The sequence below is a fragment of the Lycorma delicatula genome, chromosome 3 (assembly GCF_047948215.1).
Source record: "Lycorma delicatula isolate Av1 chromosome 3, ASM4794821v1, whole genome shotgun sequence".
Lineage (NCBI taxonomy): Eukaryota > Metazoa > Arthropoda > Insecta > Hemiptera > Fulgoridae > Lycorma > Lycorma delicatula.
Window position 1 is genome coordinate 227,220,594 of NC_134457.1, and position 24,839 is coordinate 227,245,432.

Below are 24,839 nucleotides of genomic sequence, written 5' to 3' on the forward strand. Positions count from 1 at the left end.
TCGACTCCAGTTCTTTATATTTTACCGCAGATTTCTCGAAAACTACTAAAAATAAAGTTCTTGGAATATTTTTTTTTTTTTTAATATTCAGGTCAAATTTCATATAAAACCGTTTTATCTACCCTTTAATTTGAGTCCCAAGAATTACAGTCCGGCTTAATTTTACTGAAGGCGCAGAAATCAGGGCGAAATCTTTCGCCAGCCGGCACTTGCTAACGAAACGTTTCCAAACTTATGTTTATATCAATTTTCTTTATTACTTTTACCAGTAGAACTTGTACTAAAAGATTTTGCATTCTTTGTAAATCACTCTGTAATTAAACAACAATTTGAATGGTTTTTAATATTTAATATCAAAGCAGAAAAATCTAGATACTGTTATAATAATATTTAATAGACATAAATAAAATGCGACTGTATTATTAATTAAAAGAAAAGCGATTACGTTTTACATAACATCTGGTTAAGATTAAGAAAAGAAATTAGTACAAATTAATTAAACAGCGTGTTATGTAAATTCTCCTAGAAATACTGCATAAGAATATTATTAAAATTACCATTACAGTAGTAAAAATTGTAAATTAAACTAATTTTTTTTAAGTAGAACGAATTAAATTTAACAAAAATGAAACTTACGTAATGTATAATACGAGCATATTGTTAATAAAAAGAATTTAATGTAATCGTACGGTATACATATAAATCCTACCTTACTAAACGGCATTTAGCTTAATCCCGGATTGTACCGATCATAAGCGGAAAATCCCGATTCGTCAGTACATGTCTCGTGGTGGTCAGGTGTACACTTGTTAATTATAATATATCGATATACCTTATATATATGCGAAATATATATCGGAGTTTTGGGAAATATATAATCGTAAATATATCGAAAACGGTGCACCTAGCCCTCTGAAAAGTCTTTTCGACCTTCCCCCCCCCCCCACAATAACTCCATCCGCCCCCAGTGGTACTCCTTGGATGATAATATTTTCAAGTGCCCCCATGGCGCCGTTCGGAAATTGGGGAAGGGGTGCGATGGGGTGCCACCGTAATATCTCGGCAACCGCTAGTCCGATTTTCACGATTCAAACGGCGTACTTATCAGCAGGTCAAGCTCTAACTATTTAACGCATCGGGTACGCTCTTGATCGACCGGATCTTGATTATCCAGAAATTAAATCGTTCAGCTTTATGTTTTGATTGCACTCACCCACCGTAAAACGTACCGATCCGATGTTTCGCTAAATACGCTCAAAACTGTGCGACAGCGCAGCTACAAAGTACAAACTTATGAAAACTAAAAATTAGAAAATTAAAAATATTAAATAAAAAAAAGCTTTTTAAAAACCACTCTTATATTAAATGCACTAAAAAGTAGAAAATAAAATAATATGTAAAAAAATTTAAAACACCACTATTAAATTAAACGAACTGAAAGATAATAAATAATTTTAGGGCGGTATCTCAGAATGGATTTGAGAATAAGTTTTGATGGTGATATATCTTACAAGCTTCAAATTAAAAACTTTTTAATTTGAAGCTGACTCTCATAATCTTACATATCAAGCTTTGATGGTGATATGTAAGATTATGTAAAAATCATAGCTTCGAATTAAAAATTCGATGTTCTTTCCAATTTTTTCTTATGCGTGATGAATGGTCTGTCAGTGGGGTGCAAACGCGCATAAGAAAATCTATAGGTAATCTTATAATATGATAGGTAATCTTACCTATCACCATCAAATCCATTCTGAGATACCGGCCTAAAATTATTTTTTATCTTTTAGTGCGTTTAATTTAAGAGTGTTGTTTTAAAAATCTTTTTTAAACATTTTTTACTTATTTATGTGATTTTTTTCTTCATAAAGTAATGAAATATAAACAAAAAGTAGGCAACGGGATGTACCGATCACTAGCGGAGAATCCCGATTTATTAGAGTTAAATTTTTTATTTACCTTACTTTATATCAATTTTCATCATTCAAAAAAAACATTTTTACACAAGAGGTAATCAATTTTTGACACCTAATAATCCCATTCCGAGACGCTGCCCGTTAGGGCAACCCGCCCGGGGGCCTAGCTGCGGAGGCGTGTCGTAGGCACGCTGTGCAGCTAGTAATAACCAAATTAATATTTGCTTTTTACTCGTTTTAAAACAAAACCGCTTGCATCGTATTCCATTTCTTTTCATTTTGCGCGTGTCTTGATTCTACAAAACCGGTTTTTTAAAAGAAAAAATATATATGATAAAAATATAGCTTCGGTTTCTGTATTTTCATTAATTCAAAAGATTCTTTGTTTACAATATTTTTTCTTCTCGATAAAAATTTAAAAACCACTTTCATTTTACAGTTGATTTTTATTTAATTTATTTATATTATCTTTATTTTGCTAGTTTATATGGATCGTAAACAAAATTTTACTTTTAAAGTTCCGGAATAAAAATAAACGATTAATTTCAGGAGATTTCGTAACTTAAATCAATTTATTTGTAAGAGTAATTTAAAAAATTAACCCCGTACTACTTATTCTGTCCAAAATTTGATTTGCCTTCCTTCGTATCTAAGCCACTATAATTTCTATAAAAAAAGCTATATTTAGTTTTTTGCAGGTAATGGATTACCGAGATTAATAACCCGTCCTGCTATTCATCTTAAAAAATTAATTTAAAAAGTAGTTAAATTGAAATTGTAAAGTATAATTAATTGTTAAATTAAATTACTGATCTGCAAAATAATTTTTGCCGTTAAATTAGCCGATTAGTATTATTTTAATAAGTATTATCTTTTACCGTGAGTTCCTGTTTCAACTCGATCCTTTGGCACTTCATCTGTATATTTCTGATGCGGTTTCGACCAAAAGTCTTTTCCAATTTTTATGAATTCGTACAATTCTTTGGGTACGTGCGGAAACGATCTTTTATATGAAATACGTTTTTTCATAAAGCTCTCCATTTCAAAATAAGTTACTTTATCCTACTTAAGATAAAATAACACTTCCGCAGTTGTGCGCAAGAAAACCGACTTTTCGGTAATTCGGTTAGGTTTTAATACTTTTTAATTTGGTTATCGATAACAATAAAATGGAACTACCAGTTAATGATGTTAAAGAACAATTTAGATCCGGAGTAACAGTACAAGGTGAAAAGATAAAGATGCTACGATTTGCTGATGATATAGTAATTCTAGCCGAGAGTAAAAACGACTTAGAAGAAACAATGAACGGCATAGATGAAGTCCTACGAAAGAACTATCGCGTGAAAATAAACAAGAACAAAACAAAAGTAATGAAATGTAGTAGAAATAACAAAGATGGACCGCTGAATGTGAAAATAGGAGGAGAAAAGATTATGGAGGTAGAAGAATTTTGTTATTTGGGAGGTAGAATTACTAAAGATGGACGAAGCAGGAGCGATATAAAATGCCGAATAGCACAAGCTAAACGAGCCTTCATTAAGAAATATAATTTGTTAACATCAAAAATTAATTTAAATGTCAGGAAAAGATTTTTGAAAGTGTATGTTTGGAGTGTCGCTTTATACGGAAGAGAATCTTGGACGATCGGAGTATCTGAGAAGAAAAGATTAGAAGCTTTTGAAATGCGGTGCTACAGGAGAATGTTAAAAATCAGATGGCTGGATAAAGTGACAAATGAAGAGGTATTGTGGCAAATAGATGAAGAAAGAAGCATTTGGAAAAATATAGTTAAAAGAAGAGACAGACTTATAGGCCACATACTAAGGCATCCTGGAATAGTCGCTTTAATATTAGAAGGACAGGTAGAAGGAAAAAATTGTGTAGGCAGGCCACGTTTGGAATATGTAAAACAAATTGTTAGGGATGTAGGATGTAGAGGGTATACTGAAATGAAACGACTAGCACTAGATAGGGAATCTTGGAGAGTTGCATCAAACCAGTCAAATGACTGAAGACAAAAAAAAGCAATAAAATACCGCAGATAAAGAAACATCAACGTTCCAATTTGTAGCATCGTGACGAAACACGCTTTTAAATTGTCCCACTCAAATTTTTTCGATCTTAAATTGACCGTAATTGAAGAACGACTCAACTAAATAAGTTTTCACGTGCACAACTTTAGATAAACTACTATAGTAGTTTAATAGTAATAAATTTCAGTTAAATTTATCTAGTAGTTTTGGGAATATTTGAGCCACAAAATTTGTTACATTAAGCCTCTACATATATATATATATAGGCCTAACGTAATAATTATAGGAAACATGTTCTAATATGCTTCGTTTGCGAGTTACGGTTAGTGAAAGATTCGCCTTGGATTTCAGCTACCCCGGTGAAATTTCTAGGACGTTAATTAAGGGACAGGATTAATGAATTCTTATGGTTTTGACCCGAAAAATTAAATTAAAAAAATATATCCTAGAACCGTATCTGCAGTAGTTTTTGAGAAATCTGAGGTAAAAATCAATAAATTTGGCTAAAAAAAAACCCTATTTTTTATGTTTGACGTACAATAACCTAGTTAAATGCTTAAACACCTTTATTTTTCATGTTTAGCCTCAGGAAATATCGTTCAGATAATATTTCAGAGGATGAATGAGGATGCTATGTATGAGTGTAAATGAAGTGTAGTCTTGTACATTCTCCGTTCGACCGTTATTGAGATGTGTGGTTAATTGAAACCCAGCCACCAAAGAACACCGGTATCCACGATCTAGTATTCAAATCCGTGTAAAGTAACTGCTTTTACTAGGACTTGAACTCTGGAACTCTCGACTTAACCAAATCAACTGATTTGGGAAGACGCGTTCACCACTAGACTAACCCGGTGGGTTGTAATAAACACCTAAAACTATAAACAAACCTTGCAGAAAAAAATTCCAATTTTATTTAGAAATAGTGCACTAGACCAAATAAAATTAATTATAAATCACAGAAAAATTGACCATAGTGCATGGCATGCTAATAATGTAATTTGAACCAAAGCTTAAAAAAGCTTTTCAAAAATCATTCATTTTTGTTTAGGGTTGATTTTTAAAATATATTCTTAGTTAATATTACACCACAAAGTACTAAAATAACCTGAAGAGATGCTGCTTAACACTTGCAAAGTAACAACATTTTCTGAAATTTCTAGGAAATAAATTAATTTTTTCTTGTTCATTTTTTAAGTATATTTTATTATTCTTTTTTAATTTTTTACTGTAAGCTTCAGTTTTTCGTTTTAGTTTAATTACCTACTCTTTTTTGTTTTTTAGTGCCAGGGAGTGAAGGATATTTTGTTGTTTTAATAATTTTGTTTAATGTAAATATATATATTACACACACACACACACACACACACACACACACATATATATATATATATTTCAAAAGCAATTAAAAATAGTTAATTAAAAATTAAGTTATGAATAAATTATTTTTAATAATAAAAAAAGATGTAATGAACGATAAATTAAACTTGATATGAGCTACTGTGTGTGGACAAGTCCGTTGAAATAGTTATAGTACGAGCTGTGCAGTTTGATTAAGGTAGTATTATGGAAATTTTCTATATTTTTTGTTCATTGTTATAATTTTTCTTCATTATATATATATATATATATATATATATATATTTATATTATTATTATTATATTATATGTAATTGTTAAATGATTCATTATAATGAACCATTTTCTTTGAATAACATTATATAAATAAACTGTACTAAACTTGTATATTAAAAACCGCCATTTCTTAATTTATTATTAAACACTGCATATTAGCCTCGAAAACAAACTCAAAATATGATTGATTCAGCGATTTTTTTTTTGTTTTCTACTCCTATAAAAATTTTATTTGAGCTTTATTATATATGAGCTGCTTGTTTATTATTAAATTAGGGTATTTAATATTATTTATATTATTTGCTATTAAAGTTTAAACCTGATTCTTTGTAACTAAAAACACCTAATGTCCGGTTTTAAAATAAAATTATAAATTTGGTTCACGTTATCTCATTACTATTGTAACATTCGTGTAATAAAGGACGATAAAGTTTTTGCGGTACCGAAAATCATTCGGAACGAAATTATTAAAATGATTTTGAAACAATCGTATTACTTGTCACTTTTTTTAGTTTTGTTTATGATTTGAATTAGAAGCATTAAGAGGAGGCGAGTATTAAAATAAATGAAACAGATAACCGGGAACACAGAGGTAACAGATATGTCGGGCTAATAATTTAACTCAGAAAAAAAGGAAGTAAAAAGCGCATCGACCGACCAAACGAATGAAATAAAATAATTATCTAAATTGGTCAAAAGAAGAGTATAAGTTGGTATATTAAGAATTAAAAACTGATTTTTCAAGATTATGAATTCACAAACAATATTTCAAACGAGTACTTTATAAAATATTTTTCTAAAACTAACTTCTCTTAACTAAGAAACGTTTAACATATGTTTGTATGTATACGAAAATAAATTTTTAGTTGAAATTTACAATATTTTACTTTATCAATAATTATTGTTTTAACAATAAAAAAACAACATTTAAAAGCCGTTACAAGATTTTAATGTATTTTTCTACAGTCAAAACAAAGTTTGGATTTATATCTACTAGTATCACTTTTCAACTGCGATTAACGTTTTACAATGGATTTTCTTGATCCTTCGTGGCAAATATGGCCTATTTTTATATACGGATTAGCACACATATCAGTACTCTAGATTGATCCTTTATGTCTTATTCCTTTTGCTTATGCCTTCAATTTTTTTTACCAGGCCATTTTTTAAAATATTAAATGTCATGTCTAATTACAATCGCTTTATTTATTTTACGATCTAGATTCGAAATCGAACGTTTAAAAAAATACAAAGTCTATTTTATTGAATATTTAATTTTTCCTTTTTTTCGTTGCGCTCAATGAAAGAAAAACAAAGATAGTAAGCGAGTAATACTTAAATTTTATGTGGACCTTCATTAAACGTATTATATTTTATATTTATATTTTTATATTGGAATGTGAAAATAGGAGGAGAAAAGATTATGGAGGTAGAAAAATTTTGTTATTTGGGAAGTAAAATTGCTAAAGATGGACGAAGCAGGAGCGATATAAAATGCCGAATAGCACAAGCTAAACGAGCCTTCAGTAAGAAATATAATTTGTTTACATCAAAAATTAATTTAAATGTCAGGAAAAGATTTTTGAAAGTGTATGTTTGGAGTGTCGCTTTATATGGAAGTGAAACTTGGACAATCGGAGTATCTGAGAAGAAAAGATTAGAAGCTTTTGAAATGCGGTGCTATAGGAGAATGTTAAAAATCAGATGGGTGGATAAAGTGACAAATGAAGAGGTATTGCGGCAAATAGATGAAGAAAGTAGCATTTGGAAAAATATAGTTAAAAGAAGAGACAGACTTATAGGCCACATAATAAGGCATCCTGGAATAATCGCTTTAATATTGGAAGGATAGGTAGAAGGGAAAAATTGTGTAGGCAGGCCACGTTTGGAGTATGTAAAACAAATTGTTGGGGATGTAGGATGTAGAGGGTATACTGAAATGAAACGACTAGCAATAGATAGGGAATCTTGGAGAGCTGCATCAAACCAGTCAAATGACTGAAGACAAAAAAAAAAAAAATTTTTATATTTTGAAAGCGTATCTTATTTATATTGATTTTTATCACACACCGGTTTTAACTTTTTATCTGCCGGTTTTTCTTCTTATCAAAATATTGTTTTTAAATGTTTACTTTATAATTTCAATACAGCGTTGTCTTTTAGGTTAAACGCAAAGATAAATGGTATCATTTGTAACGACTACAATAAATCTTTTAGCGTCTAACAAGAACATCTTCCGTTGGGAGCTTGAATAAATCTGGCACTCATTTCATTATTCTTTATTTTTATTACAAACATTATTTATGCGACTTGGTCTTGCTCAGAATTTTTATTGCTGTATAATTATAATTCGAATTTTATTTTCGAGTTACATGGGTTTAGTATATACTATATATTTTCATAACGTACTAACTGTGGACTTAGAAAAGTTCGTTTATGAATTTAAAATCTTAACCTTCAGTACTTATTTGTTTTAATTTTACACAGACTTTTTGAACGGGTATTATAAAAAAAAGTACGTCTAAAAAAAAGCCGACAGTGATGTTAAATTTATTAAATTGGAATAGAGTTTAAAATTTAACCCTAACTAAATGAATAAACGGTATCGCGATACTTAGTTGTAAATACGTCAATAGTTTTTCGAAATTTTTTTACAAAAATAAAGTAATAAATATAAATAATTCTCATTTTTAAGAAAAATTAAAATTTTATTTTCGAACTTCTCGATAAAATTTGAAAACAATTTCCATCCTAATACAAATTCATTTATTTAAGAAAAGTCACGTAGATCGGTTAAACGATAGAAATATTTCTTATCGAATACAATAATTACTGGGTGAGTTTTTATTACCTTCTTAACCACCAATAGAGTTCAAAAATGACTCCCATCCAACAGTTTACAACCATTTAACCGATAAGTTGGAAAATGAAGAAAAATGAATAAAATTCAGTTTTTACGGGTAGATTTGTTTTATTTTTATTTTTTAGTACCCGGTACCACCGTCAGGTATTTCTTCAGGACCTGAGGTGAAATGGCAATTTTTTAGCGTATAAAAATGCCATGCCTGACCGGGATTCGAATTCGGGACTTCCGGATGAAAAGTCGAGACGCGACCACTCGCGCCACGGAGGCCGGCATGAAATAAACACATTTATGGGTAGAGATAAACCGATTTATCACCCCTGATAATAATAAAATCTCTTCTGTCCTGAAACGCCGCATCTAGAAAAAATTACAAAAAAAATATATGTTTAATCAATACCGTAATTAAAAGAAAAAAACTAAAATTATCAGATTTTTGAAATATTTAATTTTTAGCTGTTATAACATTACATGAAACATAAAATGTTTTTCAGTCCTGCTATGTGAAACATTTTCCTGTGATTTTTTTCGTGAACCGACAAAATAATTTCACAATTAAAATGTTCAAAGTAGAAAGCCCTTTCGTAATTTCCCATCCTCTCATCCAATTTAAAAAAAATTAAATTTCAAAGCCTCTAATAGAAAAAAAACACATCTCGCAAATTTCATAATTTTACTTTAAACCGTTCTCGAGCTGTAAAGAGACTCAAAGAGGATAATACACGTGAAAAAATGCATATGTAAATTGTTTTAACCTAGAGTTAAAATATTTTTGAACGTAGGAGATAAAAAAATATAAAAGCCAGGGAAATTATTAATTCTTGTATCCTTGGCAACGTTTTCTCTCTGTTATGCATTATAACAGACAAGAATGTAAAAAAAAAAATTATAAATTTAAAATAGTTATTGTATTTTTCAATTAACATTGTTATTTAATAATATGTTGAAATATAACAATTATATACATTTATGAGCATATAAATATATATATAAGATGAAAGTTTTATGAATTAACAAAATAACTTATAAGGTATAAAATAAGCGCTAATAATGTTCCTCTAATCAGATAACCGATTTTATACTTTCACTACTGTTAAGTTTAACCCGGCTAAGTTTTTGCTTTCACACTTTCTTATCACACACAAATGAAATAATAAAATACTGATTAACCCAATTATTATTTACGTTTTACTATACAAACAGTGTTCATTTATAAGTGCTAAATAATAGATATTTGTACGCGTTATGTTTACAGATTATTAAATTAATAAGCCATCCGTACGTAATAGAGCGTTGCATGCTTACAGTATTAAGTTTAGGCATATTTTATGAAAATAATGATTAATGTTTAAATAAATATTGTTAATACTGCAAAAGTAAATCGTAAAAATGTGGGGATCTAATAATAGTTTTACCTTTAATTTCATTTAACATTTTTTTTAACTGGTTTTCTCAGAATATCAACTAGGAATTAAAAATTTAAATTAAATCGTAATACTTTAATATTATTTGCACGTATTTAGTTCTTTCAAACAACGAGGTAAAAATACTCGATAATAAAATTGCACGCTTTTTTATATACAAAATAAAATTAACTTTTATTGCAGCTTTTTTTTTTAATCGGTATGTTTATTAAAATTATTTTGAAAGTAGGGTTTATTTAAAATTTTTTGATTAGTTTTTTTTTGTTTAAAATATGTATGTATGGACCTAAAAATACAGTTTACTAAACACTTTGAACAGGTCAGGGTACGTATTACTTTTACCATAAATTTACCGATCATTTTCTTGAATTTTTGCGGGAAAAGCAAAGTATAAACTACTTTTATTCCAGCTAAAAAATGATGAGTACGTAAAAAAAAGAAAGTTTTTTGAAACGTGTACAGGATATCATTTTTTTTAAACAATACTTTCCCGTCAACTACCTTTCGGGCAATTCTCTGCAATTCGAAGACAACTACGGAACAAGAGAAAAGATTTCTTCGTTTAATTTCAATTTTTAATTTATAAAATCAACATCGATCGTTATTATCTAATATACCAATGCGAAATTTTGTAGCGGATTATGTTTGTTCGTTTGCAACAGCATCACGCAAGAACGAATCGATCGATTGCTTTCAAATTTTCAGGATACATTTACGTTACCCCAGAGAAGGTTTCGAACCGTAGATCGAATCCTGCGGATGAAGTTGTAAAGGTTTCGTCGTCAAAGGTTTCTGTAGCTTAGTTACTGCTATTCTGTCTTACGTTTTAGTTTCTTTTTCATATATTTGTAATGTCTGTGTACTGTAATCGTTATTTATCGGTACTATTCTCACAACCGTTAGTATAACGAACGCAGCTGGGGTAAAGGCTAGCCGGAAAGGGCTTTCTTCGCTCGTCCTGCGGGATACATGATTGGTTGGGTTGCTTGGCATTTCTCCCGCTACTACCCCATTCGGTCACCCTAAAGCATAAAACCGAATGTCTGTGCCGCAAACAGCAACCACCAGACCCCCCCAAACCCTCCGCGGACCATTATATTTTCTAGGGCTAGACCAGCATCTGCATCAAGTCAAAGTTTACATATAATAGGGGGACGTCTTATTCAAAATTGTCACCACCCCGGCGCACGGGCGATCGAAAACAACCTGCGTTATGTATATCTCTCCTGCCTGCCCTTACGGCGGGCAGACATCTAATCCTTAATAGAGGTATATCGCGCTCAGACTAGTAAATCCTAATCCATACTCCTACTGACTGAGATAGCTCTGGGGCGCAACGCCTCAGAGCAATCCATCCAACCATATTTCCTTAATTCAAAGCAAGTTAAATTGAATTGAATTAAGTCAATGATTACGTGTAGGTCCAAAAATCGCCTCCGACGTCCTTTCCTTATGAGAGGACGCCCCCTTAAATGAAGGATTTCAGCCGACTCTTGGCTGAAATGGAGCGCGTCACGGAAGATAAGCTTATTAGCACATCGTTCCGTCGGGCCCCTACCGACAAACCCTCCATTGGATCGGAACGCAATCCAAACTTCACAAAAGGAATAAACGTCAGCCACTATTAATAACCGCCAATCCATTAGAATCACCCAGCAGCAAAGGACGTAAGTCCGTATACTGCGAAAAGTAGGAGGGTATTGCACCCTCCGACATCCTTGCGTTCCGTTCCAAACAGTAACTGAGCCTCGAACAGTTTAGCGACCAGTATCCTAACATAGTTCTTAGAGCTTACCTAACAGCGTGAGCGGACTAAGCGTGGTGCTATACACCATCGGCTTACGTGTTCCAACCGCTCACTTGTCATATATTTGCTAAAATGGATAGATGCAACCCGTTAACTACTAAAAACATATGACATCCACAATAAACTTTATTTCGTCTACACAGCAATTCGCTTCCACGTCTAGGTCGCTGAATGCCAGCAAGTACCTGTCCACCATTTTATACCGCTTGGAACCATAATAATTGGCTGATGGTCAGCCATATTCAGGGTTAGCTTCCCACGACTATGCGGTAACAGTCTTTCCCTTAAGCAAACTACGGATGCCGGTTGAACAAAGCAACCGCATCTAGGACCTCCCACACGGTCCGACAATGCGGCTCCCGCCACATTGACTCGTCGCTTGTGGTCAATTTTCTCCTTGACCTCTAAGTTTCAGGGTGGCCCGGTCTCTGGTCCTCCCGAGCAGGGCAGTCAAACATCAGGTGTTTATTTGGCTGGACCTCCCCGCAGACGCACAGCTCATCAGCTGCTACGCGGAACCAAAACAGATATTGGTTTAAATTAACATGGTTGGTGAGCACCCGGGCACCCGTTGCCCTTAAAAACAAGCTCGAGGCATACCATCCCCCCAGATCCCGTATAAATTTGTACAGGGATCTTCCTTCATTCGTGGTGTCCCGTTCCAGCTGCCATGCTTCCATCGCGAGGCTCTGCGGTCTGTTCAGACGGGAGGTGGACAAGTGAACGAAATTTATATCTGGTGTATTGATCACCGTTTCGCTCCGGTACTGGCCGGCTCGAAACCGCATTCCAAATACCTCGGCCTCCCGGCCTCTTCCCAATCTCCACATGGCTGCCCGAACTTTCACCACTAAATCGATTGGCAGAGCGTTTCCCAAATACGGTAGTAGCCTCGTAGGAGGTTGTTTTAAAAACACCAATGCATACAATTAAGGCTATGCGCTGGGCACTCCTTAAATTTTGAATGAGCGCTCTATTCATATCCAACCTATGCGCCCAAACGGGCGCCGCGTAAGAGATCATGCTTTCGATGACACCTCGGTACACCTTGAACATTTGACGGCCCGACAACCCATAGTCTTTCCGAGCAATCCTCCTAAGTTTGTGCATCACCGAGACGGCGTCCGCCGCTACCTGCCTAATGTGGTTGCTAAACAGCAACTTTTCATCAAACAAAACACCTAGATACTTATGAACTCTAACTCGGCTGATTACACAACCTTTATATTTAATATGGGGGTTCCGACTGTACGATAATTTGTCTGCACCCTTGAGAAGCATAAACTTCGTCTTGGGCACAGAAATCTTTAAATTTTGAATGTCCATCCAGCCCTCTGCGGTTGACAAGGCCGCCTGCACTCGGTCTTCTAGCTGTAGACGTGAATTACCACGAACTAAACGGAGACAGTCATCGGCGGGATGCATGATGATACCACCCCGCTAATTCCTGCAACACCGGAATAGCTGCCGATCCCCAACAAAACTAGCATTTCGAGGGCGAGCGAAGCGAGCCCACAGAAACGCTAGTATCTTAACATCAACATTAATATATTAATGTTAATGTTAACATAAATATATTTCTCAACCGAATCTAATTTGTCCATTTACCAAGGAAAATATTTCGTATCTTCAAAGAAGTAAGTCACTGGACTTTCCACTTGTTCTTCTTTATCTAACTCGTCAGTTAATGAAGGAGCTACTTCTCTATAGCTTCTTCGTTAACTAACATGTTACCAAGAGACTGTACGATATTATTACTTATATATTTTAAATTGGAGAACAAAAAAAAAAAATCGTTCGCTTAAATTGTCTAGGAAAACTTACGACAAGACCGTCGAATGAAAATTACCAAAACCTGAAATACGGTTTTGAAGTCTAAAGTTTCTCTACAATATAAAAAAGTATATAAAAAAAGAATAAATAAATAAATAAAAATACGGAGCGAAGCGAGAACTTGCTTTTTTAAATTCGATTTATATACTTTTCTTGTACGTAACATTAAGATTCTTTTAATTTTAATATACAGTTACTATTAATTCTATTTTAGTTACGCTGAAAGGTATAATTATTTAAAATCAAGTTCTTAAATAAATTAGATACAGATAAGAACAACGTTGTTTTGTTTACGGATAAAAAATAATAAAACAAAATTAAAAAGAAAATATTAAAACATAATGCAAAAAATAAAATACTTTCTAGGTCATTTTTTATAATCATTACTTTTTCCAATATGGCGTAAGTGTATATAAAATGAAAGTTTTTTGATATTTTTTTTTTTTTGTATAATCCATTTTTAATGAATCTCACAGGTTTATTTGATCTTTCCTTTGATTGAAGTTAAATTATACTTATTTAGTCGGATACTCTAAACCTTTTGCTGTTGAAGTGGGCTAAATAACATTTGCTAGAAATTTTGTTGAAACAAACGTCAAATTATTATCACTTTTTTAACCCGCAGAAAGAAAACTGAATAAAAGCATTTGGTAACAACAAAATGATGGATATGGACGCTAACAATAGGGGTTTGCTAAAGTGATATGCTCGTAAAAATGTTCCCACAAACAATTATTTTGTTTTTTTACTTCCTTGCACGAAGTAATGTGATCGCGAAAAATTTCGGTTCCCAGATTTCAAAGGAAATATCCATTTTGACCATCCCTGAATCCATTTTGACTAGTTTCGGCGTGACGTCTGTACGTATGTATCTCGCACAACTCATAAACGATTAGCCGAAGGATGTTGAAGTTTTGGATTTAGGACTGCTGTAACATCTAGTTGTGCACGTCCCCTTTTAATTGCAATTGACTGAACCAAAAGTGTCCAAAAAAGCCCAAAATTCAAAAACTTTGGTTCTTTGACTTTTTCTTAACTGCAGTAATAAGCTCTCATCGAGAGCTTTTCAGCGATGTATCATAAGTGGTACTTAATTTCATCGGTTCCAGAGTTATAGCCAAATTTGAATTAATGAAATATTTGGATCTTAGCAGAAGGTACATCAGTTCGAATCAGACTGTACCTTATTTTTTTACTTTTTTTAAATTTAAATATATTAATTTATTAATAATTATTAACCTCTGACTGTAAAAAAAAAAAAAGGTGTAAATGTAATTTAATAGGCGTGGGAGGAAGTCATGTGTTATCCACATCAGAATTTTTTTCTTAATCTTAATCAATCGATAATCGATTTGCTAAAGCAAATTGAGATAACTATGATTTATATACCAGGCTGCAATCATTGATACTTTTTATATAATTATATGTTGGTTATTCCTTAAATCAAGAATGGCAATACTTGACCTTAATCAAACAATCGCTAAATTATTTGCTTTGCTCCTCCGATTAATGAGCGCTTCTTTAAAAAAAAACATAACGTAGAAAGAGTACCATTACCTAGTACCAAAATTGCAACGGGCTTGGTTTAATAATTAGGCTATTTAAAAAAAAAAACCATAAAAATATTCATTTCCTCTTTTGAGATATTCGAGCGCAAATCAGAACGTAAGGTTAAAGATAAAAATATAAAAACAATACTTTTAAAACCTTTCTTTAAATTTACTTTCTTAAGTATGCGCGAACGTAAAAAAAATTCACCTATTAAGCTTTCATTTAGTGCCTACTCCAAAATGTCTAAAATTATTAAGAATTGAAAAAAATTCTATTTTTTTAGCTCTTAATGCTGTGCTTTATGAAAAATAAGTTGTATTTTTTTAAAGTTTATTTTATTTGTTTAGTTTTTAATAAAAAAATAAATATGGAGAATTAGGCCGGGAATATAACTCTGCCTGTGAAAAAAAGCGTTTTTTTTTGTTTTTTTCACATGATTCGTAAAGGCGAGAAACCTACGCTTGGATAATCAAAGGTAAAGGAATTCAAAGAAGTAAGGTAAACCACGTGTACGCTAAGATTCTATAGAATATGGAAATATGTAGCCTACAATATTTTTATCCTAAAAATATTGTAGAATATACAATATTCAATATAGAATATACAATATTCTATCTATTGTATATAGAATATACAATATATTTTTTCTTGAATTTTCGCGAGAAAATACTTTGATATTCGAATGATATCAGGCTATATTTTACTATAATATATAAATACCAGATAATGATCAGAAGAAAACATATATATGTTCGATTCATGTATGCAGATAATATATAAATCTTGGTTAAAAAATCTCCCGCTTAAGTTATCGGCAAAATAGTTACAATGGGAACAGATTTTATTTTATTTTGGAGAGTAATTTCTACGAAATAACATAGGATGATTCAATCTGTCCATTCTAGTGTCAGTCTAATACATTATTATAGGGTTATCAATTTATACCTAGTTGTATCTAACAGGCCTAGTGTATAATTCGACGCTGACTTCAAGAAGTCGAAATTACAAAAAAAAGAACTGATTAATATATTGATTATTTGCCTAATTTTTTGATTTCATTTTTTTTTTTTTATTTATTTAGATCTGAAATAAACAGGCCTATGTTTCTAGTGTTTCGTTATGTTTTTTTTTTTGTTTACCGGTTATACATTGTAATACGATTTAAAATAGAAATTTATTAATAAAATCGGTAATTATAGAACAGGAAATAAAAATTTCCACTTCAGAAGAATATTCAAAATTAAATTTAAAATTTGTAATTTAAAAAAAATTGAAATGTTATTAAAATGAAGAAAACGGAAAATAACTATTTTTCAGTAACCGATTAAAAAAATGAATAAATCTTGTAATAATCATTTGAACCAGATAAATTTTAGCATCCTAATGAAGTTGCGTCTTTGAAGTAAAGAAAAGTCGATGGAGGGACTGAGAATAATTTACTAATATTTTGTAAACGGTTATTATAGTAAATATATTTTTTGAATATTAAAGTGAAAACTTCATAAAAAAAGTGAATTATTAATATTAATATTATGAATAATTTATTAAAATTTATAGGCATATAGACAGTCGAAAAACAAGTATGGAAGGAAACGTTTGATGTAAATACATCATAAATGAAGGTGATAGGATATCCTACATGAAGGTAGTTTATGATAACCTACTCTGCCGTAACCTGTTTATTGTTATGGCCTCACTAATAAAAACATAATTGTAATCGTTTAAATATGATATTCATTTTATTAATGCAATATATATACACACTAAACAAACACTATAAAATTGCAACCAAAATCTTAGTTCCAGTAACACTGCTTTTTAATATTTTATTTTCTACTTGTATGTCTGCATACGCACACTCATTCACGTATGTTTTGGGAATTATGACTGAACAAACAAGATCCTGCAATTAACACACTTGATCTTCTATTACCTTTTAGTAGTAGTTAACCTGCTTCTCATACATTTCATGTATAATTATTAAAACTGGAAAGCATTAGGAAGTAGTAAGTGTTTCTAGTTTTTTAATATTTTTTTTTTAAATTAACCTACCACAACTCCAGGACTATTGTCCTCACTAGTGGATTATTGGAATAAAAACCCAGTGATAGGATTTTTTTTGGTTCCAACTTCATAAAATGAAACATTTACCTAGTAGATAAAAATAAAAGAAAATATTGTCACATTACCCAGCCAGTAAATGAATAATTATTTTTATTAGGACTAGTATATAATTTTATATATAGTTACTTAGACCATGGAGGAATGAGTAGGTTTGCTACACCAGATTTAAGAAAGGAAGTATCTCACAATTTGCCATTACAAATCTTCTTGATGTAAATAAAGAAGTAGATTAATTAAAACATGAAAAAACTAAGCATTTATGGAGAATGGTTTACTTTCCATGGCTTACATTTGAAAGTTCTGTGTTAATAATAAAATTATTATCGTAAAAATATAAGAGGGTAGCGCTGTAACCGGGCCAAAAAAGGTTTGGCCCATGATGATGTATTATCATTTACAACAACATAAATTACAATAAATCAAAATCTAAATTAAAAACATATTTTCAACCATAAAAAACACTTCAATTTTAGAAATTGATTGAAACAATGAAAGTATATATAATTATTGATCAAGTAAAATTTGAAAATGATGACTTCGATGTAAATTATTAAAAAATTAATATTTACATTTAAATATGATATCAAAATCCAAGTTGTTAATAAATAAAACAAAGAGAAGAAAATTACCAGCAGACTGTAATTACTGCAGAACAGTTAATTTTATTTCCATGAGTGAATTAACAAGCAAACATCCACCTTTCTGTTTAAAATTTTTAATTAATTTTTCCTAGAAAATTTATTCTGAAGAAACAGAGATCTTTGCATTAGTACTCACTAGAGATAAAAAAAAAACAGAAAAGCAGAGAGTGAAAAATATTTATCATGATAAATTACAAATGTTTATCTGTAATTTATCATTACAGGTAGTTTTTTTTTAGTTAGGCAGATATCTACCTAAAATTAGAATGTAGTTAAAAAGTGTGTTGTATTTAAATTGTTTTTTTTTCATTTTGTATATTAGTTTTATGCATTTTTGTTAATGTATGAGCAATAGTTAACATGGCATAGTTACCCACTACAGTGACGTGACCACAACTATGACGTGATTTCTAATTGTTCTTTGGAGTGCATGTTTGATGACCAATACATATTTTTCTTCTTTTTTTTTAACTTGTGTGTGTGTGTATATATATATATATATATATATATATATATATATATATATATATATATATATATATATATATATATATATATATATATATATATATGTGTGTGTGTGTGTGTGTGTGTGTGTGTGTGTAAAGAATTTTCTAAAATAAGTTTATATTCTCATATCTGATTTATATTTAAAAGATAATCAGAAATGTTGGAGCATGTTTTGTGCTGGTTAATCTTTTGTGTTCATTATACTGTAATTTGTAATTTTTTATTATTAAATATACGGTTGTAAATATTTTTCATAACTGTCTTTATTGTTTCAGGTTTCTGTGGATTTTCAGTATCAGATCACAGTAGATCAGAGAGAGAATATTCTGAGGTGAGTTATAAAAATAATTGCAAAATATACGATTTTGTAATTATTATCTTAATATAATTCTAACATTAGATAATAATGAAGTTACAATAAAACAATAGGCAAATTAACAAATTTTTAAATCATCAATACTTGTGTTAAAATAATGCTATTTATTTTTTATTTTTTGAATTAGCAATGAATCTTAGCTGAATTTGTTGGTAAAGTGATTATTAAAAAAATTAATAGACCTGGAAACCTGTATAAGTAATCCAATCTTAATAATTATATGTTACTTAAAATAAAATTTATATTTCATGTTTAATTAGTTTGTTCATTAATAAAAAAAACTGGTAATAATCATAACTGGTAATAGAAATAATGAATAAAAAAAAACAATAAATAAATCTACCTACCATCTCATAGATATATATATATATATAAGGGTGTTTCATTTTAATCGTTCCAGGCGATTTTCTTATAAACTACACACAATACAAAAAAATTATCTTAACTAATTCTGAGGTGAGTTATAAAAATAATTGCAAAATATACGATTTTGTAATTATTATCTTAATATAATTCTAACATTAGATAATAATGAAGTTACAATAAAACAATAGGCAATCTTACAATCTTACTTAGATTGGAGGGGGACACTTCATGGTGACCTTGGATTTGATTTGAATTTGATCTTGACCTTATTTAAAGGTTAACACGATTTTTTCAAATGGAATGATCTATTTTTGACCCCCACCAATAAAATGAACAGAAAATTTTACATTGGATATGTGGTCACACATATGACCTTGAAAGTATTTTGACGGTCATACAGCTAACCATCAGAGATAGTGTTATACAGGTTATCAGAGATAGTGTTAAATGCGATGTACCAGATAGCAATCCTCTTCTCACAACTTAGAAACCAGCAACTGTAAATATCTATGAAAAGAATTTAGCAGTCTTATAATATTATCTCTGATGGTTAGCTGTATGAACTTCAAAAAAGTTCTAAGATCATATGTGTGAACACATATTCCAATGTAAAATCTTCTGCTCTTTTCATTGGTGGTGTCATTACATTTAAAAAAATCATGTTAACCTTGAAATAAGGTAAATTTTAAGGTCAAATCCAAGGTCAGCAAGGTCCTCTTCAATCTGACTAACTTTTGTTTAGGTAATTTTTTTTTGTATTATACGTAGTTCATGAGAAAATCCCCTGGAATAATTAAGATGAAACATTCTGTATGTATGTATATATATATATATATATATATATATTCTGAAGTTACTTTTTAATGTAATGTAAACTTTTAAGAGGTGATATTATCACTGATAAAGTTTAGTGTATATACTATGAATATCTGTATTAAACCTTCACTTTCAAGGGATAGGTTTTATAAGCTTGTTTTGATGCACATCTTTTTTCTGGTTTTTTTCCTTTTATTTCTTTACTTGTTGGCTCTTACTTTTAGAAGTAAATAATCCCACATACTTACACATGTGGGTATATTTGTAAATATTTATTGAATGTTCAGTTATCTATATATTTATCAATCTCATTACTGATAGAGAAAATAGCATAATCTCATAAAATGTCATTCTTTCTTTACAGATGACAATCTTGTAATACTTCTATGAGTTACAAAATAGTGGACAGATTTCCAAGGATGCATCATATTCTTTTCCTATTTTTTCAATTTTATATCATCTGAAATTTGTTTTGGTGATGCAGAAAAAATTTTGAAACAATATTTAGATGAAAGTTGACTACAATAACTGTTATACTGAGCAAATCAGAAGGGAGTCTTTAATGTTAATCTTAAAGTTACTGATATTTTCACGTAATTTAGTTGCAATTGTAAACAAGTGGAATGTGGATATTTTTCATGCATATGTTTCTTAAAACTTTTTTAAATCCTACATTCATACCTTAAATTTTGTAATAAATGAAGTATTTGAAATTACTAGATCAAATATTCTGATAGATAACTATAAAAAGTATGAAAATTAATTCAAACTATATTCAAGATTGCTTCCTCTTCTTTTACAAGGATTTTCACGAATAAGTATGACCTGGTTTGTTACTTTCTCATGAAAATTTAGAATGCATCCTTCCTGTCTCCATTATAAGGTCCGAAAATTGTTATGCGAATAATCCTTCTTTTCTCTCTTAAAAAGGGTATTTTAGTTAAAAGTCATGAGTGGGCATGACATAATTGATATAAATTTACTAAAGAAGTCTTGTTTCATTTTTTCAGATGTTGACTACACAAAGTGAGGTCCTGTTTTAGTTCTATCATTAGGCATTACATCTGTTTATGTTTTTATGACAGGTGCAGTCAAATGTGTTTTTTGGATTTTATGAAATTTTGCAGTGAAATTTTTTTCTATTGTGCTGCAACTCAAGTATTCATAATGATTTTTTATTTTGTAAAGGAAGCTCTTATTTTGCTAAATAATGGAAAGGAAAGGTAAAAAGTGCATGTTTTCATTGGCAAGCCAATGAAGGAGGTGGCTTCTCCATCATTTCTACTGCGATCTATTCCTGATGCCAAGCATGTTTCCAATTTCAATTTATATCTCAATGGCTATGTGTTACATACCTCACTTTTTCATGATTTACTCCCTCTTTAAACCTAAAAATTGTCTCTGAGACTATTCTCCTACTTCATGGCATTGTGTCCTTCTCAATATACTGTTCAAATGCTAAATTTTACATCAATATTTGATAAACTTACATTTATCTTTACTTGTTACATATTTAAATTACAAAAATTTGAAAAATATAAGTAAAAACAGAAAAGAAAAAATGAGATTGTATTCTTAATAGCTATGAGTCAATGATATCCATTGCCTTTAAAAATGGTGCTTTTGATATTTCTTACATAGTAACATATTTTTGGCTTGGCTAAATTTTAAAAAATTAATAGTTTAGATTTGTGCATTATTTTAATTTTCATCTAATTAGTTCAGTTTTGTTATAAAAATTAATTAGTAAAATCAAGCAAATTGAGCAAGGAATGCTATGTTCACAGAAATATTAGTATGTTTAAAAATCTTACGTTTCAAATAAGTTACCTTTATTTATTATGGTAGAATTCAAAATATTAATCAGCTAATATAAATAATAAGTCATTAAGGAAATTTAAAATAGGGATGTAGAGAACATCCAAATAATCTCACATTATTTTTTAACCCATTTTTTTACTGAAAAGTTTAATTAAAACAAGATTACACTACTACAACTTCAATTATATGTTTATTTATAGAGAACTGATAAAAATTATTAATGTATTTGTGTTGAAAAAGATATTTAACTGTAGTTTTAAATTATATTATTTTAGTACATTAAAATTTAATGACCATCAGTATAATGCTCGTTACCCAGAAATTAATAATTAATATTTTAATTAATTGTTGATATTTTCCCATTAAAAGTAATTACTTATAATACTAATAATAATGATAATAAAAACAATAATAAATTACGTTTTGCAATAAGACATTCTTAAACAAACAGTAAAAAACAATAATCACTGTGACAAGACAGCCATATAATTAACAGTGATATGTTTTCCTTCACACTGCTCTGCTATATATTATTTATTTTAGTTCTGTTCATTTTTTATAATACATAAGGTTACAACAGACTATATTTATGTGAAACTATCATATTAGACTAGGTTATTACCTAACATTTAGGATGCACTGATTAACTCAATGTCCTACATAGATATTAAAGTTTATGTCGGTGTTTGTTTATCATTATTCATATGAAAAGTTGCAAAAGTTAATGATGATTCTATTATTTATCAGTTTCTGAATAAATAAAAAAAGCCAGTATTTTAAAAATATAAACTTGTTGAATTATCTGGGAAAGAATTGATAAGCAATTATTAACAAAGACTAAGCAGTTATTGTATATTTCCTACATTTTTGTTGTTGATTATTGTGTTCATTATGTATATCAATCTCACAGTTTTGAATACAGATATTTATTAACAGAAGAAATCATTGACATATTGAGGTAGGCATATTCAACAAATTTAATATTATTAAAACTACATTTTAAAATCTAGGCAGTCTGTGATTTCTTTAATGTGTTACCTAACAGTTTTTATATACAATACATACAATATGTGGGATTTTTTTTAATTGTAAATCCAAGCTCAGGACATGTAATATTGAAAAAAATAAATATATGAATGGAATATTTTATGTTACTGATGAATGTAATAGTAACACAGTAATTACTTTTAAAATTTTAAATAACCAAAAATTGGGTATTAAGCCAAATTTCATGATAAATGATAAGACTGCTTAAGAAAAAACTTTGGATATTTAATATTATCCTACTAAATTGAAATAATGCAGTTAAAGTTATAAAAATAACCATATACAGTGAAAAAATTACATGATATTACTTAACTTCATTTCAACTTTCCTTTTGTTATTTTTTATGTTTCATCTCCTCTGATTTCATCAGCTCATTATATTCTATATATTTTGTAGGCTTTCTAAAATAACAATCAGGATATCAAAATAATATTTTTTATTTATGTTTATTATAATAATTCACAAATCTACTTTATTTTCAAAATTTTTACGGTGTTTAAAATGATTAAAAATATTAATGAATTTTTTTCAAATTAATCGAATTTGTTTTACCAAAAATCCTTTAGCAGTTAACTAGCAATACCTTCTTCAATAGTATTACTGGTAACTTTGTTTATTAAAAATTGCTTCTTTTTAATACAGGTATCATTAACAACTCTGAAGAAGGTGCTACTAATTAGTCCTAAAAAAATCGTTTTAAAGAACTAGTTCTGTGCTGATCACGTAATCACGCTATTTGAAAACAGATAGCCTACACCATCCTTTGTAAAAAGCTGGACATATGGTTTTTATTTATTTTAGATTTGATGATAGGAAAAAGATTTCCTTTGTGATTAGTTCTAACTGACATAAACCTTCTTTTCAAAAGTTGTTGAACAAGGTTCATGTTGTTATAGAAGTTATCCGTAAAAAGAGAATAAACCTTTAATTTAATTAATTAATGAGACTTTAATTAATTTAAGGACTACTTTATTAACGTAATCTTGCCCACCAGTGTCTAGATAAGAAAATACACTAAGCAGGTTATGTAAATCTAATCCTGTTGGTTCAGTTGTTATGTATAGTTTTGTGTCTTGTTTATGTCGCGTCCCTTTTATGTATAAACAAAATAAAATACTATTCTGCCTTTTTACAGCATCACCGATTCATCTCTATATGTAATATTATCATCGGTGTGTAAATATTGTCCTTATTTCATGGAATGGGTCAAGTACTGGTCAAATTTTTTTAGATTGCTCTGTCTTGCAAAACGGCAACGGTCATCAGGCTGTCGGTTGCTTTAACCAGTTGCATAGAACTAAAATGAAGGTGATGCTTCATTTATAAACCAAAAAAAGCTTTTGCTTTTGTTATTTAAGCAAAGTTTATATTACTGTATTGTTTAGAGATTTATTCTGCGATTCACTGATTTAATATTCATTAGTCCACATGGTGCTCAAACATTTGTTTCACACATTTTTTGTGTCAGCCATTTTATTGAATTCATTTTACTACATAAAATATTTGTTAAATTGCACATCCAAGATCATAAAAAAAGAGATTGAAGATCGAGCCTAGTGCTGAAGATGAGTAAAACAATACAAATAGTTTTTTGTGTATTTAAGAATATTAAATTTTTTTCATGAAAATGTATGTTTACAATCATAACATAAACGCTATGATTTTTCATAAAATATAATTTATAAATTTAAAAAAATGCAGTCAATTTTACATCACTTCTTAAAGATATGCTTGTTTTCAACTATATTTCAGGAAGATTGGCATCCATTAAGAGAGAGACCAATTGTCTCAAGGGTTGTGATACCAATTCCTCGAGTCAGACCTCCTTTACCACCACCAACATACAGCTCTAGATCTGACTCTCATGCTACAAAGAAAAGATTACAATTAGAACCATCTCCATCAAATAAAGTTGAGGTATTAAGAAAAAAAGATCTTTAAATATTCATTAAATACTTAACTACTTATTAATTTAACGGTAATAATTTATGCAATACTTTTGGTTAGTTATTAATTGTGTAATAACTTAATTAAGTTGATTTGCAATAAAATAATCCAAAGAATTAATTTTTA

At 29.9% G+C, this 24,839-nt stretch overlaps 1 protein-coding gene across 1 annotated transcript in view; it reads left to right on the forward strand.

Moving 5' to 3' along the window:
- The window catches only part of LOC142321324 (uncharacterized), a 153,540-nt gene that overhangs the window by 122,983 nt on the left and 5,718 nt on the right, over positions 1 to 24,839 (forward strand). Inside the window, exons 3-4 of the mRNA XM_075359316.1 lie at positions 18,616 to 18,671; positions 24,519 to 24,683. Coding sequence (XP_075215431.1) covers positions 18,616 to 18,671; positions 24,519 to 24,683 — 221 coding nt within the window. The remainder of the gene's footprint in view (positions 1 to 18,615; positions 18,672 to 24,518; positions 24,684 to 24,839) is intronic.